Source organism: Fulvia fulva, chromosome 1 (genome assembly GCF_020509005.1).
Source record: "Fulvia fulva chromosome 1, complete sequence".
NCBI classification, from domain to species: Eukaryota; Fungi; Ascomycota; class Dothideomycetes; order Mycosphaerellales; family Mycosphaerellaceae; genus Fulvia; species Fulvia fulva.
In genome coordinates this window covers 8,424,028-8,440,126 of record NC_063012.1, presented here as the reverse complement: position 1 = coordinate 8,440,126, position 16,099 = coordinate 8,424,028, and the positions used below count along the sequence as shown (strand labels likewise).

At 54.1% G+C, this 16,099-nt stretch overlaps 9 protein-coding genes across 9 annotated transcripts; 5 read left to right on the top strand and 4 right to left on the bottom strand.

The window, feature by feature from the left end:
* Positions 1-1,568: 1,568 nt before the first annotated feature.
* Positions 1,569-3,425, top strand: CLAFUR5_01692 (Signal peptide peptidase; the record flags this gene model as incomplete). The annotated part of the gene is made up of 1 exon (XM_047900840.1): positions 1,569-3,425. One exon carries the CDS (start codon positions 1,569-1,571, stop codon positions 3,423-3,425), a length of 1,857 nt encoding a protein of 618 aa, XP_047756937.1.
* A 106-nt stretch (positions 3,426-3,531) lies between these two features.
* On the bottom strand, positions 3,532-4,514 carry CLAFUR5_01691 (tRNA wybutosine-synthesizing protein 3; the record flags this gene model as incomplete). The annotated part of the gene is made up of 2 exons (XM_047900839.1): positions 3,532-4,020; positions 4,083-4,514. The coding sequence occupies 2 exons, from the start codon at positions 4,512-4,514 to the stop codon at positions 3,532-3,534; spliced, it is 921 nt and encodes a 306-aa protein (XP_047756936.1).
* Positions 4,515-5,009: 495 nt separating this feature from the next.
* Positions 5,010-6,617, top strand: CLAFUR5_01690 (uncharacterized protein; the record flags this gene model as incomplete). The annotated part of the gene is made up of 2 exons (XM_047900838.1): positions 5,010-5,162; positions 5,214-6,617. The coding sequence occupies 2 exons, from the start codon at positions 5,010-5,012 to the stop codon at positions 6,615-6,617; spliced, it is 1,557 nt and encodes a 518-aa protein (XP_047756544.1).
* A 302-nt stretch (positions 6,618-6,919) lies between these two features.
* On the top strand, positions 6,920-7,831 carry CLAFUR5_20131 (uncharacterized protein; the record flags this gene model as incomplete). The annotated part of the gene is made up of 1 exon (XM_059462968.1): positions 6,920-7,831. The coding sequence occupies one exon, from the start codon at positions 6,920-6,922 to the stop codon at positions 7,829-7,831; it is 912 nt and encodes a 303-aa protein (XP_059318867.1).
* Positions 7,832-8,587: 756 nt separating this feature from the next.
* Positions 8,588-9,762, top strand: CLAFUR5_01689 (uncharacterized protein; the record flags this gene model as incomplete). The annotated part of the gene is made up of 3 exons (XM_047900837.1): positions 8,588-8,593; positions 8,748-9,624; positions 9,680-9,762. 3 exons carry the CDS (start codon positions 8,588-8,590, stop codon positions 9,760-9,762), a joined length of 966 nt encoding a protein of 321 aa, XP_047755738.1.
* A 697-nt stretch (positions 9,763-10,459) lies between these two features.
* CLAFUR5_01688 (uncharacterized protein) lies at positions 10,460-10,768 on the top strand (the record flags this gene model as incomplete). Its single annotated transcript, XM_047900836.1, has 1 exon — positions 10,460-10,768. One exon carries the CDS (start codon positions 10,460-10,462, stop codon positions 10,766-10,768), a length of 309 nt encoding a protein of 102 aa, XP_047755739.1.
* A 112-nt stretch (positions 10,769-10,880) lies between these two features.
* CLAFUR5_01687 (Laccase abr2) lies at positions 10,881-13,078 on the bottom strand (the record flags this gene model as incomplete). Its single annotated transcript, XM_047900835.1, has 3 exons — positions 10,881-12,644; positions 12,706-12,774; positions 12,818-13,078. 3 exons carry the CDS (start codon positions 13,076-13,078, stop codon positions 10,881-10,883), a joined length of 2,094 nt encoding a protein of 697 aa, XP_047755740.1.
* Positions 13,079-14,223: 1,145 nt separating this feature from the next.
* Positions 14,224-14,763, bottom strand: CLAFUR5_01686 (uncharacterized protein; the record flags this gene model as incomplete). Its single annotated transcript, XM_047900834.1, has 3 exons — positions 14,224-14,310; positions 14,340-14,575; positions 14,739-14,763. 3 exons carry the CDS (start codon positions 14,761-14,763, stop codon positions 14,224-14,226), a joined length of 348 nt encoding a protein of 115 aa, XP_047755741.1.
* Positions 14,764-15,120: 357 nt separating this feature from the next.
* Positions 15,121-15,564, bottom strand: CLAFUR5_01685 (uncharacterized protein; the record flags this gene model as incomplete). Its single annotated transcript, XM_047900833.1, has 3 exons — positions 15,121-15,165; positions 15,217-15,278; positions 15,339-15,564. The coding sequence occupies 3 exons, from the start codon at positions 15,562-15,564 to the stop codon at positions 15,121-15,123; spliced, it is 333 nt and encodes a 110-aa protein (XP_047755742.1).
* Between the last annotated feature and the right edge of the window lie 535 nt (positions 15,565-16,099).

The following is a 16,099-nucleotide window of genomic DNA, read 5'->3' as shown; positions in this document are numbered from 1 at the left end:
TGCAGACCCCTTAATAGATGTGCCTTCAGGTGGGAGGACTTTCTGCGTCTCGATTGAGATGTACTGGACGGCACTGTATGGACCGCGAAGCTGGGGTGCCCCTATCCGTCATGTCAAATCGCGTGTCGTCGTTAATCACTGCCGTGTTGGCATTCAAACCTGCAGTCAGCTCTAAGATCGGCTTTGTTGTGGGGCTCGGGCGCGCTACGGCTATGCATATACTAGTACTCTGACCGCGTTCTACGCAGAGCCTCCCTGCCTCCTCAGCGTAGGTGATGTCTCAACGCGTCACATTGGCCAAACGCAAGGCCTTGCGGTCTGATGCTCCGTCGCCGCGAAGACCGATGCCGTGAGCTGCAGGAGCTACCAGGGTGGTTCTCTTCACTGCTCCGTGGTCTGCTCTTGTCGCACAGGATTTCCTCGACGTCCACCTAATTGGCAGGAACGCGACGAGCGCTAAGAAATGTTTCGGAGGAGGACTGCTCTCCGAGAGAGCAAGTTGTATCAGACTGAATCGATGCGATCCGGTCCTGACATGGCTTGGAGGCAGGGCTGAAAGGAGCTTGCAGATTTCCACGAGCATAGCTCCCGCGCCTGGTCAAAATAGAGCAAGCTGAGGTGCATTGGGAATCGGAGATAGTGTCCTTGAGCTTTGCTTGCGCGACATGATCAGAATAGGCGAGAGCTGAAGGCGTGCGACCAGACGATTCCGTGGATAAGGCGTCCAGCCCTGCAGAACAGCATGCCTTCACTGTGTCGTGGCGTTTAGAGTAACTGCTAAAGGCTCGGTTATATCGTGGCAACATGTGGCCGTGTGCCGCCACGATGCAAGTTTGTCACGGGGAGGTGCTTGTGAAGAAGATATGTAGTGCACACTGTATTGACGGGAACAGGAGTGAACACACGCAAACCTCCCGCCGGGCTCAGGTCCGTCGTTCGTCATCATCCCCACGACCTCTGCTTATGTACGCCACAAGCTTCGCCGCACCCCAGCAATCGCCGCACCCCAGTGACTTTTTATCATCAACACCACCAATATTGCTCATATCAACTTGATTCTTTTCCCAATGTGTTTGCAGCTATCTGTTTCCATATTCTGCATACTCATATCGCGTAAAAACACGTTGTGTTGCCGAGAGGTTGGTGTTGACGCTTCGGCATGGGATTTTGGTGAGAGCCCCACCAAAGCTTCATGCGCCCGTGTCGAGATTCACGCGTTTCTTGCTTTCTCACCACCTCACCACATACAACAACACACCATGGAGCCCACTATAGTGCCCACAGGCTCTCAAATTCTGTACTCGCGATGCTATTCTGAGCAATTTGAGGTACATATCGTGTATTTTGAGCGTGTGTGGCAATTGATACAAGCCAGCAACACCATGTGTCGGAACGCGAGAATCCGAGCTGGGGTGCGGCGATTGCTGGGGTGCGGCGAAGCTTGTGGCTATGTACAAGCGTGCACACTGTATAACAATAGCACGTGGCCACTTCAGATGTTGATATTGCGACCTTTCCGCCGGTAGCTGCACACCTCGACTCATTGTCGCGACGCACAAAGCGCAACCATGACCGCCAACAACGGTTACGACACGCTGCTTGAGGCTGTGGCCCACCACTTCGACGCGAATCGACCACTTGTCCCCATGTATCTTCATCTGCTGCTCTCCGCGCTGTTCCCGATCTATATTGGAGCGCACGCTTCCTTGTCGAAGCCATCCTCTGCCGCAAAGCGCAACAAGACTTCGAAGGACGAGGCAGACGACGATGACGATGAGGAAGAGGAGACACAGGTGATGGAGGGCTTGACCCCAAGAGATGCCATAATATTCCCAGTTACGGCTGGCATCGTTCTGGCAGGGCTGTACTGGTTGATCAAGACCTACGGTGCCAGCGTTATCAACATGGTCCTTGGTGTATACTTCTCCTTGGTAGGCACTTTCAGCGTAGCCAAGCTCATCAATGATTCATGGACCACGATCGAAAGCTTCATTAGTCCTGCCTACTATCGCGACAATGGGATAGTGTACAAAGTGCTCAAAGGCGAGCGCAAAGCACTTCAAGTCTTTCCCGCACCACAATATGGCAATGCAAGGATAAGAGCATCACCTTTCGCTGGACCATTGGGTCGCCTACCACTACCAGGTCCGTTTCGAAAACTTGCATGGAGTGCACGCGACCTCACAAAGCAGAAGTTCGTGGTCAAGGGATACCTTCAAGGCCTGATCGACTTTCGCGCTATCTTGACTCGTCATAACATCTTGTCAACTATAATTGGCATCATCGCAGTCGGTTACTCTTTCTACGACAAGCCATGGTGGCTGACCAACCTACAAGGCTTTGCAGTGTCATACGGCGCGCTGCAGCTCATTTCGCCAACCACTTTCGCAACAGGCACGTTGATACTGAGCGGCTTGTTCTTCTACGACATCTGGGCCGTCTTCTTCACCCCTCTAATGGTCACAGTGGCAAAGAACTTGGATGTACCGATCAAGCTTGTCTTTCCACGGCCAGCAGAGCCAGGTGCAGCTCCGGAAGATCCACCAGTCAGAAGCTACAGCATGCTAGGACTTGGCGATATTGTCCTTCCTGGCCTTATGATCGCGTTGGCATTACGATTCGACTTGTATATGTACTATTTGCGTCAGCAGAAGCGCCGCACAGTAGTGGCGAGGGCAGGCGAGGGCCAAAACAAAGCGAAGGAGACCATTGACAAGGCTCCTTACATCCCAGCATCGGGTCACTGGGGTGACAAGTTCTGGACTGCTGTTGAAGCGTCGACACCAGCATCTGCGGTACTGCCAGCGTACCTTACGACTACATTCTCGAGGCCATACTTCTACGCTACCATGACAGGCTACGTCATTGGTATGATCGCAACACTGGTATTCATGAGCATCTTCCAGCATGCTCAGCCTGCCCTTCTGTATCTAGTGCCCGGCGTTTTAATCAGCTTGTGGGGTACTGGTCTGGTCAGAGGCGAGCTGCGGCAGATGTGGGACTTTACCGAGACTTTGACAGGTGAAGAGGCAGAGTCAGATTCCGCAAAGGAAGAGACCAAGGCAGACTCAAAAGGTTTTTGGTCAGACCTGTGGGCTGAACTATTCGGAACCAGCGAGCAGAAGCAGACTAACAAGTCTGGCGCCTCGAGCTCTCTGGATGCCACCAATACCAAGAAGGTGCCAGAAGCCGGCGATGCGTCGAACGAGAAGGCAACGACTGTATCGAAGGATACTGTTTTCTCCTTCGTCGTGACCCGCCACAAGCGGACTGCCACGTCGATCCCCAAGACCGACGACAGTCGCGAAAGTACAGATTCGATTGCTGACGACGCTGTGCTGGTCTCCAATGCTGATTTGGACAACTCCAGCGACAGTATGTCTCATCGGCGTCCTGTGGCAGCTCGCGATGGCGCAAATGCCTAGATCTCGACCCATTGGGGTGGCGCATGTCGAGAAGGATGAAACGGAGTCTGCATAGGTTGCGATAGGTACGCGAGGGCTAAAGCCTTGCTTCTACGCCAGGTCACGATCATCGTGGATGGTCCAATGGGAATAGCTCATCGTCGTCCATAGTAGCCGGATCCACAACGACAGCATTCGCCCCAGCAATAGATTTCTGCTTCTCCAGTTCCTCTTTCCTCTTCAGCCCTTCTGCACGTTTTCTTGCATTACGGACATCGGTCGGTTCCCAGTTCGGGGGGGATGTCCGGCTTGAGGTAGTGCTCAGGAATGCGTGCCGGAAACGTTCTTTGCGTTGCGCATTGCTGGCAAACCTCTCGTTCGCAACCTCGAGCATAGATCTGAGGTACTGCTCCGTGACCATGGGCTTGATGGTCCCATTCGAGTCGACGTAAGCGACCACGCTTTCCAGGGCCAGGCCTTGTGTCCGGACTGCCACGTATGGCGTCGGATCAGTACCAGTGATGCTCCAAATGCCGCTCTCACGGAAGCCGGAGTTGTAGGCAGCGGCGTAGGCGGTCTGTGCATTGACAGCTGAGGACGTAAGGATGTGGAGAATCTGAACAGAAGGACATGAGGAAAGAACAAGATAGAACAAGAACGTATTACCCTCGAACTTACCATCGGCTCAAACTTGAGGTAGACTAGCCGGCAGTGTGCTGCTGACGTAGGCACAGAAGGTGCGGCGTACTCAATGCCGAATGACTTGAACACTTCGCCGTCACCACTTACTTCGTCGGTCTTGAAGGCATCATGCGTGACGAACAACCACTCCCCACCACCCTTTCCTCCCTTGCCCGCCTCTCGCTCAGTCCTTCCACTCCGACCGTCCTCACTGCGATCCTTTCCTGAACCATTCATATACACAGCAATGCGTCCAGCGCAGCTGCTCGTCGTTACATACCCCTCCAGCGCATTGATCTCATCGCAAAGTTCTCGCACGCCCTCATCGACTGATCCTTTCGGCGACAGATCGGTATACTCCTCGGACGGTGTGGCGAGATCTTCTAGAATCCTACGCTTCTTGTCCTGGAAAGTGCTCGGGTTCGGCATGGTGACGCGGCTCAGGATCTCTGAACATGGACATGGGACGGCTGGAGGGAGTGTGAAGTCAAAGACTGCCCGAGATTCTTTCCCGACCTTTCTTAGTGTCCGCGGATCTTTCACCAATTGTGACCCCTGCTTGTCGGCGGAGGTGTGGCAGGTCTCCGTGCTTGCTGTGTGAACTTCGTCCTTCACTCCTGCAACACACACCGGCATACCCCTACGGTTTCCATCTTATGGCGATCAATATGCATCGCAAGAGGCCTACACGCCGCGGGACTCCCATCTCACTGCCTGATCTTCGCCATGAGGAGCGCAGGTGTGTGCATCGCAAGCTTTTGCCGTTTCGCCGCGATACGACCAAAGGTGCAGTGGCGCATGGTAGTCAGTAAGTATGGCCGAGGCCACGTGCCAAGTCGAGAGTCGAAGGAAGAAATCTGTGCGTCTTGAGGTGTGACGATTTGTTGTGCAAACCAGCGGTAGGTTCGCGCAGAAGTGTACGCAATGACGGAACGCGTGGCAGAATTCCCTTTCCCATCGTGGGATGAAGATGTACTGGAGGAGCGGTACACTGTTAATATCATCGGCAAAGCCTTGCGGACGGCGCTGGACGTGATGATCTTTGGAGATGTTGAGAGTGCTAACAAGATCTTGAATGTGAGTGTTGAGCCAGGCGGGCATCCTCTCACTTTCGCTAACTTTTCGCAGCTCATGTACAGCCACAACGCACTGGAATACGGTCTGGCCGACACGAGAGTATTCATGCACTACGCATGGAACGCAAGTGGCTGCTGGCCGACTCATATTGGCCGACCTGAACAAGATCGACTCCCTCCAGCAAGGGATGCGCTGATACAACAGCAGGGCGGTATAGACGGACCAGGACTGATCCCACACCTTCAAGGCCTAAGCCGAAAGTCACGGGCCGACTTACTGGACAAAGACCCCGCAGATGCGGCAGCATGGTCGTGGGGAGACCTAGAGAAAGCTTGTAGGATGATCAAGATGGGTACCGAGGAGACCGTCAACACCGCTGTTTTGCCTCTCAGCGTTGAGATAGCTCTAGAGCTCGAGAAGCACGAGATTGCCGAACAGCTCATTCGACAGCATCTTGTTCGGCCTCTCGGCGACACTACGCTATTGACGCACCCGGACAGTCTGGCCATGCTTCACTCCCCGCGGATTTGGAAGCTACTATGTGAAGGATGGCTACGTCGAGAGCTTCAAGTCTCGCCTGGACTGATCAAATCAAAGGTGGAAGAAGTTCTGAGGCTGCTGGAGAAACGTCTGCTGCATGTCCCGCTACGACCCTTTCGTGACTACAGCATCGATCGTTTGGTCCAGAGCTTCAATGCCACCTGTCTTGAGAACAGACGACTCGGCGGAATTGGGGCCACCAGATTATTCAAGGAGGACGCTGAGAACGAAGATGATAAGCTACCAGCAACATTTCTCAAAGCTCCCGCAGCCGAAGACATGATTCAGGGACTCGAGGACGCAGCCAAAACGAAGGGGTACACCACCGGTCTTCCCCAGGACTACAAGGCCTTCCTACGAGTGACTGATGGGATCTACGCTCATGATCATACCGATTGGGGCGATAACATTTTCCGACCCGTACGTGCTCTCGACTTCGACGACGCGATTGACTGGTGTGTTGAGCTCCTCCCTACCGAATCGCTTGGCTTCGATGGGGACATCGATATCGACTGGCCAGCTGTTGATGTAGCACTTAACATCGGAGCTGGTGGTGATGAAGGCAACCAGTGGCTCGTTCCTGCGGATCTTACCACGAAGGCCAAGGAAGCTTTCTTAGCAGCATATTCGAGGGCTGATCCCGTGGGCCGTATACGTATGGAACGTGCCGCCAAGGATCTCTACGGCTCAGTCGAGGACCTGATGAAGCTGGATTATGTCATTCTGCGTATGTATCATTGGACTGCGGAACTCGAATGCTTTGCATCGTTTCATCATCTCCTACAGGCCACGCTTATGGAAGCTATCAAAGGAGGGTCTGAAGGCTCGGTAGAAGGCGATGAGGATGCCGGCTATATCCACGATGAGACTCGGACGACAGCGAGCCTTACAGCAAATCCAAAGCTCAAGATATAGCACACCGAGCAGGTCTCAACGTCACTTAAAGTGGTGACAGTTTCGTCTCGGCTTCCACGATTGTGCCCGTGTACGCAAATACGTTGCCACGGCACCGGCTCATATCTCGATGCGGTGTTGAACGTGGTCTTTGTCCTCCGAAGATGTGTGTCCCTCGGCTTTGTCCGGCATTTGGGCTATATCACCCACCGCAAATGGCTAGCACAGTCGACACAAAGGGACTTGAACGGAACCTACACAGCCTGCACACTACCTGGGCGATACAATCTGTATGCATTGACTCGACCCAAGCATTCTTCACAATGACCGACAAGACTCGCGGAGGCCGCGTTAATAAGCGTGGTCAGAAAGCACCTCGTGGCGGATCGACAAGCAAGCGAGCGGCTGAGACGCAGCCGCCAGTGCTCACGTCAACGAAGCAACCGAGAGGTCGACAGAGGGGAGGCAGGACGCCGAGATCAGATACACGGCCCAAAACAAACAAGGCAGCAAAGAAGGTAGTCCCAGCACCAGAGCCCAAGGTCGATCGAATTGGCAATGATATCGTGACGACGCTCGTCGAAACACACCTGGCCTTTGTCGCAGATGGCAATCTTGCCAGCGATAGTAATACCGAAGTCATTGCTCTCAACATCATGGACCACATCATCCGGCCAGAAAATTGGGACCCAGCTTTGACAAGGAATGTGCTCTGCGCAGCATGCTTCTATTTCGCGAGCATGGTCACGGGCAAGCAGAACAGCGCGTCATCTGTGGCCGCAAGCATCAGTTGGTTCTGGGAGAAGCACATCAACGCAAACCCAGATCCATACTATGCTTGGTTTGCGAAGGAACGTGATACCAATCTCATGTCAGTCTCCATGGATGAGGTTGAACAAGGCTATGCTCTACTGTGGGACCAGCAAGACCGATTGGAAGATCTTGTGGGCGACTACAAGCAAAGTCTCGCGCAATTGCCGGCTCCTGCGGTCGAGCGACCGAAAGTGGTGGAGGACGATGGGCAACTTGCGCTCGATGAGGAGCTGCTGCAACTCACAGGTGGAGAGCAGCGGGATGGGGACGAGCAGGTATATTACGGACCTGAGGATCGCTCTGGCCAAGATGAGGAGACGTTGGCGGAGGATGAATACAACGAGCTTAGAACACCTACGTACGATGAGGTGGATCAGTCGGAGCTTGATGAGTTTGATCTGTATGTAGAAGAGAATGAGTAATCAAAGGGCGAGTCCTGGAGTGACGACGCATCCATCTCGGGTTAAATGTGCTCTACCGTGCAATGGGATGACCATGCAGTAAAGACGCTGTCACTTGGCGAGAGTCGTAAGCCGGCAGCACATTCAACGCGCAGCCACCCTCGAGGCGGCGCGATGTGACATAGCTCTCGCAGTCAAAGCCGCTTGCAGCATCGCCCTCCAGGCAGGTGCGTAAGAGTAGGTCGTGGTGCCGACAGTGGGACGATTGTGGCATCGGGAGGCAACAGCTTACGGTATGGCACGTACATGTAGCGTATTGCCATGAAATCTTGGTTGATGTTGCGTAGTCCAGCTGCAGGTTCTTCTAGACTTCTAATTTGGCGCGCACTGCCCACCATGCACAGCCGCCCCGGCTGAGCTTAAACGCCGGCAAAGACCCTGGCGTGCCTGGTTGGACGGCTAGCGCGAGCGTGAAACTGCCAACGGCGCATCCTCAAAACACAAGGCGTTCGCACATGTGTGTGTAGCATCTCACTGACGGTCACGCCTCTCACCATAGAAACACAGCAAACATCTTACCATCCAGTGGCGCATTGGTTGAGGCTTGGGAAAGAGCATTGCGGTTACTACAGTACAAGCAGGAAGCAGGGGCACCTTCTGTCTCAGCAAGGCACGCGCGTGACGGGACGGGAGCATTCAGGGGACAACGCAGCCGGAAACAGCAATTCTGGTCAGCAGCAGCAGGAACAGCAGGCGCCAGAATACTCATACTCCGACATGGCTGTAAGTTCAAACCACCACACCATCCTGCAGACACCATACGGCAGTCAGGCGGCAGTATACATGTACCCTGTGTATATCAGAATTGCAGCCATTTGAACAAGCATTGCCTTTCCACAACCCATACAACCGGCCCACTGACATGGCTGCTCCACAGTACAACAACAACGACTACGGCGGCGGCGGCTACGGCCAGTCGAACCCGTACGCAAACAACACCAACGATGCCTACAGCAATCCTCCTCCCGCATATGGCGGCCACAATGTCGAGATGCAGCCACTCGCACAGCACGGCGCTCCCTACTCGGCGACTCCTGAGCCACAACGCGATCCCAATGCCATCCTCAACGATTGTCGTGCGGTCGGGCGTGCCATTGACGACCTCGAGGGCCGACTACAGGAGCTATCACGTCTCCAGAAGAACTTCATCTCTGGCAGCGGCGCCAACAACAAGGATGTGGACTCCCTCAGCGCCGACATAATGAGTGGCTACCGAGGGCTAGCCGATCGTGTGAAGCGTATCAAGGGACAGCCAGATGCTGGCAGCCCTCGCAACAAGGCACAGGTCGAGGCTCTGGACCGCAGAATTCGCAAGGCTATTCAGTCATACCAAACCACCGAGTCTGCGTTCCGCAAGGAGGTGCAAGAGCAGCAAAGAAGACAATACCTGATCGTCCGCCCAGATGCCACGGAGATGGAGATTCGGGAAGCGACAGAGGCCGGTGCGGACACCCAGATCTTCCAGCAGGCGCTGCTCAACGCAGACCGGAGAGGCCAGGCACAGAGTACATTGCGTAACGTGCAGCAGCGTCATGAGGCCATCCAGCAAATCGAGCGCACCATGATCGAGCTGCAGCAGCTGTTCCAGGATCTGGATGCTATCGTTGTTCAGCAAGAGGCACCTGTCATGGCTATTGAGCAAAAGGCGGAGGAGACACACACGCATCTCGAGGCTGGTAATGTGCATGTCGGCAAAGCAGTTGACAGCGCTCGTGCTGCACGCAAGAAGAAGTGGATCTGCCTTGGCATCTGTGGTAAGTCAAGAAGTGTGATGATGTACTGTGAATATGATACTGACACGATCTTCAGTCGCCATCATCGTCATCATCATTATCATCGTGCTCGCATACGGTGCTACGCAAGGCTGGTTCAAGTCGAAGGATAGCACCTAGCAGACAAATGGGCAATAGAGGACGCACCCAAAGATCTCCTACCACTACTACGATACCCACATTCTCCCTAAGTCTGGTTTTGGCGCTTTTATCGAGCTCATTGGAGCATGGTACGCGCAGCCCAAGAGGCAGTTCTCCTTTGTACACTATTCAGCGATGGCGTTTCGGCACGGCTTGGAAAAGGTCATCACATTGGCATATGGTGCCGTAGACGGCTGCCTGTTGTTCAGCAAGTACAGTAGAAGCTTTATAATCACAACATCAGTTCACGTTGAAGGCTTCTCTGCCGTTCCCTCCAGTTATGGTGTTCGCGAGGTCGAGCGTGAAGCCTGCGCTGTGCTTGATGCGGGAGGTACCCGCAACATCGAGGAGGATAGCTGTCAAGGATACAAGCGTGCCTCGACATGCAGGAACAAGACACTCGACGTACATCTCCTTGGACATGGACAGACGATGATCTGGATCGCGTCGCTCCCAACGGCCAGACGCGTCCAAGCCAATCACTTTGTCACAGATCATTTCCGTCGAACGGGTGACTACAGAGTGATGCGAAGGACAGTCAATCTGTCGTCATGCCGTGTTGTTGACAAACGCGTTCAGATGAAGCCAACTCACACTTCAGCATCGCGTTAGAGCTACTGCAATCGATCACCAAACCTCACTACACCTTCCATCCACCAGGACAGCAGACGCAGCAATGGCACCGCGCAACGTCGCCATCACCGCCGTGGACGGCAACACAGGCCACAGCATCGCAGAGCTGCTCCTCACCGACGAGACCTTCTCCACGAAGATCGACTCCATCACCGGCATCACCCTTCACCCATCTGCCGCCAAATCGAAGGAGCTCGCCAAACTCGGCGTCAGCATCGTCGCTCACAAGCACGGCCGCGAGCGTGACATGGTCAAGCTCCTCAAGGACTCCGGCGCTGACACCATCTGCCTGATCCCACCAACTCACGCCGAGAAGTTCGACATCACCGTCGAACTTCTCGGCGTGAGTTAAAGGCAAGCGGCAAGTTTGAAGACGAGCTATGGATACTGCTGTACCATGAACATGTCACCTCCCAGCGAACAAGTGTTACAAGTAGACATTATGTTAACATCCTTGGCAATCGCTAGTGATAGCTCCCCAGATGCCCTCCAGGCCGATCGTGGCCGCCCATCCCATTCCCCTGACCTTCCGAGCCATACTCCGCAGGTATCGCCGGGAACTCGTCAACCCCATCCAAGAACGCAAGCGCCATACCACCCGACAGATGCGACTGGATGTGACAGTGCAGCATGAACGCCCCCGGATTCACGACATGATATCGCATCGTCAACCAGGTCGGTGCTCCAGCGCTAGGAAGTGTCGTGAAGCCATCTCGATACGGAGGATCGTCAAAATTGAACGACTGTGGCTGCGCCGCCGCCGCTTCCGCCACAGACGACCAGTTCCAAGGTCCTACCCCCCGACCGACGAGATACCCCTTGTTACTGTGCTTGTGCATTGGATGCGGCGGACCGTTGAGATCCACGACGACGAAGACGATGTCGATCCAGGTATCGTTCTGGGTCTTGATCACGAGGTTCTGGTTGTTGGCCTCTGTGCTTTCGGGGTAGTATAGCAGTGGTGCGTCTTCTGCGTATTCGGTAGGGAACATAGGGTACGTCTCGTCGCCGTCGAGGGACCAAAGCCAGGGCTTGCCAAATCTCGATAGGCGAAGGATGTGTGTTTGAGCGATTTCCTGTGCTGGAGGTATGTTGTGGAAGGGCACGATCTGACTCTCGTTGAGTGTGACGACCTCTGGGGATACTGGGAAGCCGCCGTAAGTATAATACGGCTGTGAGTCCCTCTTGAAGTGTCTGTTGTATCTGCCGATGCCTTCTTTGTGGCCTCTGCCGCGACCACCCTTCCAGCCGTACCCCTTGCCGCCATTGCCGTGTCCTTCCTGCCAGTGGCCACCGTTCCAGTCGTGATGCTTGCTACCACTGTCTCGATTCTCGTTATCGCTGTTTTTATCGTGACCACCACTAGTGTAGCTCACAGTAGCGAAACCACTGATGAGCTGATTCAAGCCAAAGTTGCTGGCTCTCATGGTGTAGGACCCTTCACGCTTATCAAGCTGCACCATGACTGAGTAACGTTCGCCGCTGAAGATATGCAGGCCATTGACCTTGACTGGTTGAACGTAGCGACCATCAACAGCATAGACCCACATCGGATGCTCGTCTATGGAAATAATTGGCGCCTGGATACCGGTGACACTGATGAAGTTGAAGCTTGCCCACCGCGACCTAGGGTCTACTTGGAATTCTTGCTGAGGAGTATCTGTTGCTGAGCAATCCGTGACGAGGTCTCGTGGTATGGCATCGAGGTTGAGAGTGGCATTGCCCTGGCTGAAGGGACCAAAGGGAAGACATCCGTTGGGACTCAGCCACTGTCCTCGCAGAGGTCCATTGAAGAGCTCCTGGAAGGGTGGCGCGAGTGCTGCCCGCTGCTCTGGCTCGGATAGACAGTTGACTCGTCCTTTACCGTTGAACAATATGCTATTCGTGCAAAAAATGTCAACATTACTGTCCTCTTGGACTTGCCGATGCTGCTGGGACGTCAGATGCATCCAGTCAGAGATCATCACGAACTGGGGATTCTCTTCGGCTTTGAGAATCGCATCTAGCGCATTCTGGTCGCTAGTAATCACGTTGAAGGGCTTGGGCTCAAACGCCCTGGGTTTGATGTAGATCGGTCCGAACATGCCATCGAATACCTGGCTCTGGTAGTGCGCGTGATACCAATAGGTGCCATATTCTGTCGCCTTCCACTTGTAGAGCCATTGGCAACCAGCTTCAATGGGCTTTTGAGAAAGGCCTGGCACCCCGTCCGACCAGGGAGTGTTGAGCTGTGACCCAGTCAGTCGAGAGTGCCCCAGAAGTATCAAGGCCTCAGCAAGCTGGACTTACTTGCTCAATACCGTGAAAGTGCACGGCAGTGTCCACGTTAAGCTTGTTTGTGACCAAGAACTGTCCACCCTGTCACCGCTGGCGCATGATATCTAGAATCTCAAAAACACACCTCGACATCGTCATCTTGGTCGATCACAAGAGCTGGACCTGGCAATTGTCCGTTGACCAGGATCTGTTGCTTCTCAAATCCATCAGGACTGCCCGTCGACCATGTCAGTACGACAGAGAATTGTCTGGTGGCCCCATATGATGACGGACAAAATGCCAATGCGCACAATGCAAGAAATGATAAGGAAGGCATTATGCACGCTGCTACGGGTCCCCACCGAGCACGACAGGCATTGCGAGAGGCGTAGAAGACTTTATACATCGCAGCCAAGAGCAGAATGATCCACTATCAGCCACTGCTCTCCCTCAAAGGCGCACTGCACGTGCAGTGCGGTCGTGGCAGGACCCAACATATCGCAAGCCTGGCCGCAGTGGATTGAGGTTCATCAACATGAGAAGTGCGCAGAAATAGGACTTGCCTTGCAGACTTTGTGGCTTGCATGCCTTCCAATAACGCTCATCTGATCCTTGTCGACTCAGACAACAAAGACTTCCAACCGGTTGGGTCCAAGCGTAAGGCCCATCGGAACAGACGCAGACAGCCGCCAGGCTTGGTTTCAGGATTTTGCGTTCCTCGCGACAATGATAGGCAGACTTCTATTGCCAAGTCGCTTTCTCTCTAGCCAGTGGAATATAGGACGTTCGAATCCAGAATCAAGACATTGCGGCGTTCGCTAGAATTGAGGGCCGAGACGATCTGCGTTTATTGAGGGTCGGTCGCAAACCAGGCAAAGCCCTAGCAATGTGTTGTGCCTCAGTAAAGCGCATGCAAGCCCCGAGCCAAGGCCAGAACGCTGCAGGCGCCACTTTGGTCAGTGCCAAGCAGGCTGTGTTGGCTATAAGGATTGATCGGCGGCAACAGCACGCATGGAGAATCGCTGACTGCTGCAACAGATCATCTAGCCGATCGACATGTGATGAACAGGGCTGAATCGGACCATATAGACCTGAATGTTCTGGACTTTTGTCGAGGACTCGATGCTCGAACACGCAGTGAGAAAGTATGCAGGTACACAGGGTAGAATCAGTTCCGGTCAGCGAGACCCTAGATGCCTCGCTGCAGCCACGTGCGGTCCGGGAGGAACGGCATCTCAATCGCGGACTGTCGTGCCTTGGCCGGCGAGAGATGATGGTACGGTATGTAGGTATAGAGCCGCGAAGAAGGCCGCGAAACATGGTCCTTCCGAGGGTCAGCCCACTTTGCCCGGTGGTGTCGATAGTCGTGTGGCTTTCCAGACCACGGCCTGCTGAGGCGTCAACATCGTGGCGTGCACTCGACTGATTTTGCTGTGGGCGCTGCAGCCATCGATCTAGAATGAACAGGCGAAGGCCGTGGCTACAGTATGTGGATATCACCTCCAGAGCTGGAAGCTTCGTTGATATAGGCTTGCATGGTATTGTGCTTTATCAGTATGTTTCCGAATCGATACCTTGGCAGCGGCTTCTCATTTCGTCTAAATGCCACGCAGAGTCGATGGCGGCGATGAACAGACGCTGTCATTGTTGCTACTAACCGTACTCACGCATCTTAGGACGCCGTAACCGAGCCTGCGTTTGAGATGGCGCTGTGTTAGGGAGGTGCCAGTCCAGGAAGAGTTTCCTCGCATTATCGAGGCAGGTGCCAAGAACATGAGACGTGGAATCTCCATTGCGTCCTGATCAAAGAAGACATCGGAGGAGAGGTGCTGTCCAGACAGGGAGTAGAAATGGTGAAAGGGAAGTGCCAGGCGTGAGCCCATTGAAGACGATGAAGAGCGACCTGCAGTCCGATGAAGGACTTACTGCGCGGCATGTGACACGCCAGAGCAGTACAGCGCTGTTGTCTTTGGATGAACATATGGTCGTGATGAGGGGAAGGGAGAAACGCGTTTGAGGAAAGAGAAGATAGATGTGTCAGCTAGTTCAAGTACATCCGAACTTACCGTGGGACCCGAGGCTCCGAGACATCGGTCAGCTATCCATGAACCACGAGGATAAGGATACTCATACAACGACGTCACCTCCTGTGTATGAGTGGTCCGAGACGATGGTTGCGCGAGCCGCCCACTTTGTGAAGCGTAAATTACAGGCTGCGATCGATGATAGAGGACGGCTATGTATAGCGACTGTAGTAGCATTGATAGAGTTATACTTCTAACTGCTGCGATCCTGTATGTCTCATTATGCGGTGCTCGGCACCGTTTGCCTACTGCTACAGCGTCCGGCTTTTGTAAGTTGACGGATCAAATTGTGAAACAGAACCAGCTATGCATCTTCCAGCTCAACCCGCCCAAAGGCTCCATTGTAACCAGCGCTGCAGGCTGCTTAGAGGGAGATTGGTACGCAGACGGAGCCGAGGGAAACGAGACTCTGTGGAGGTATCAGTACTTGAGTAGCGAAATCATGGGAACGGTGACGAACCTGTGAGTTGACGTTGGTGGTTGGGCAGCATGCAACGGAGCCCTGGCTGCAGACACCGCCGACTAAGGAAATGTTAGTCCGATTGGTTCGAAGGTGGACAAGTTCAATAAGGGTTGACTTACGGACGGAGAGGGTGCAGTCGCCACCGAGGAGGCCGCCGAGAAGGCCACCGATGAGACCAGCCTGGCCACCGGCCTGGTTGTCGCCGTTGCAGCAAGCTGCCTTTTGCTGGTTGCCGCACATGTTCTCACCGGAGCCGTCGCCCATCTCTGGGAGGTACGATTCGGTTGGAACAGCAGCGACGAGGCAGGCGCTGAGGGCCGCAGCGAAGATGGTGGTGAACTGCATTGTTGCTGGTTGAGTGGTTGCTGGAGAGCTGGTGATGAAGTGAAGGTGAATGAGTGTGGTGGAGAGCTTGTTGCTGTTGATGTCTTGTGGTTGCTGGATGATGAGATGAGTGGATGGTCGAGAGAGGTCTACTTATACCTCTCTGTACAGCACCGCGCCACTGCCTTGCAAGCAGATCGACAGTGCGCAATACCGTTTGTATTCGCCTTCCAAGGCGAGAAGCATACAACGCATGCTTGGAGTTTCACCATGCGCAACCCTGACTGCCATCTTAGATGGGCCGTCGTCCGTGACAGCGATTCGGAAGTCAATAAACCTTCGAGCCCGTTGTTGGCTGAGTAGTGTCAGCAGGCCCATAAGATTCCTGGAGTCCAAGTTTGTCCGCAGCAATTACCAAAGCGCAGACGAGGGTCGTGCATCACGAGTGATTAGTTGTGACTTGCTAGATGCCGTTGAGACTTTGGCCGATGCGTTACAGCATCCTTACGAATCCGGCATACATCGTGCGCACTCTCGACAACGCCTTGGGTTGTCG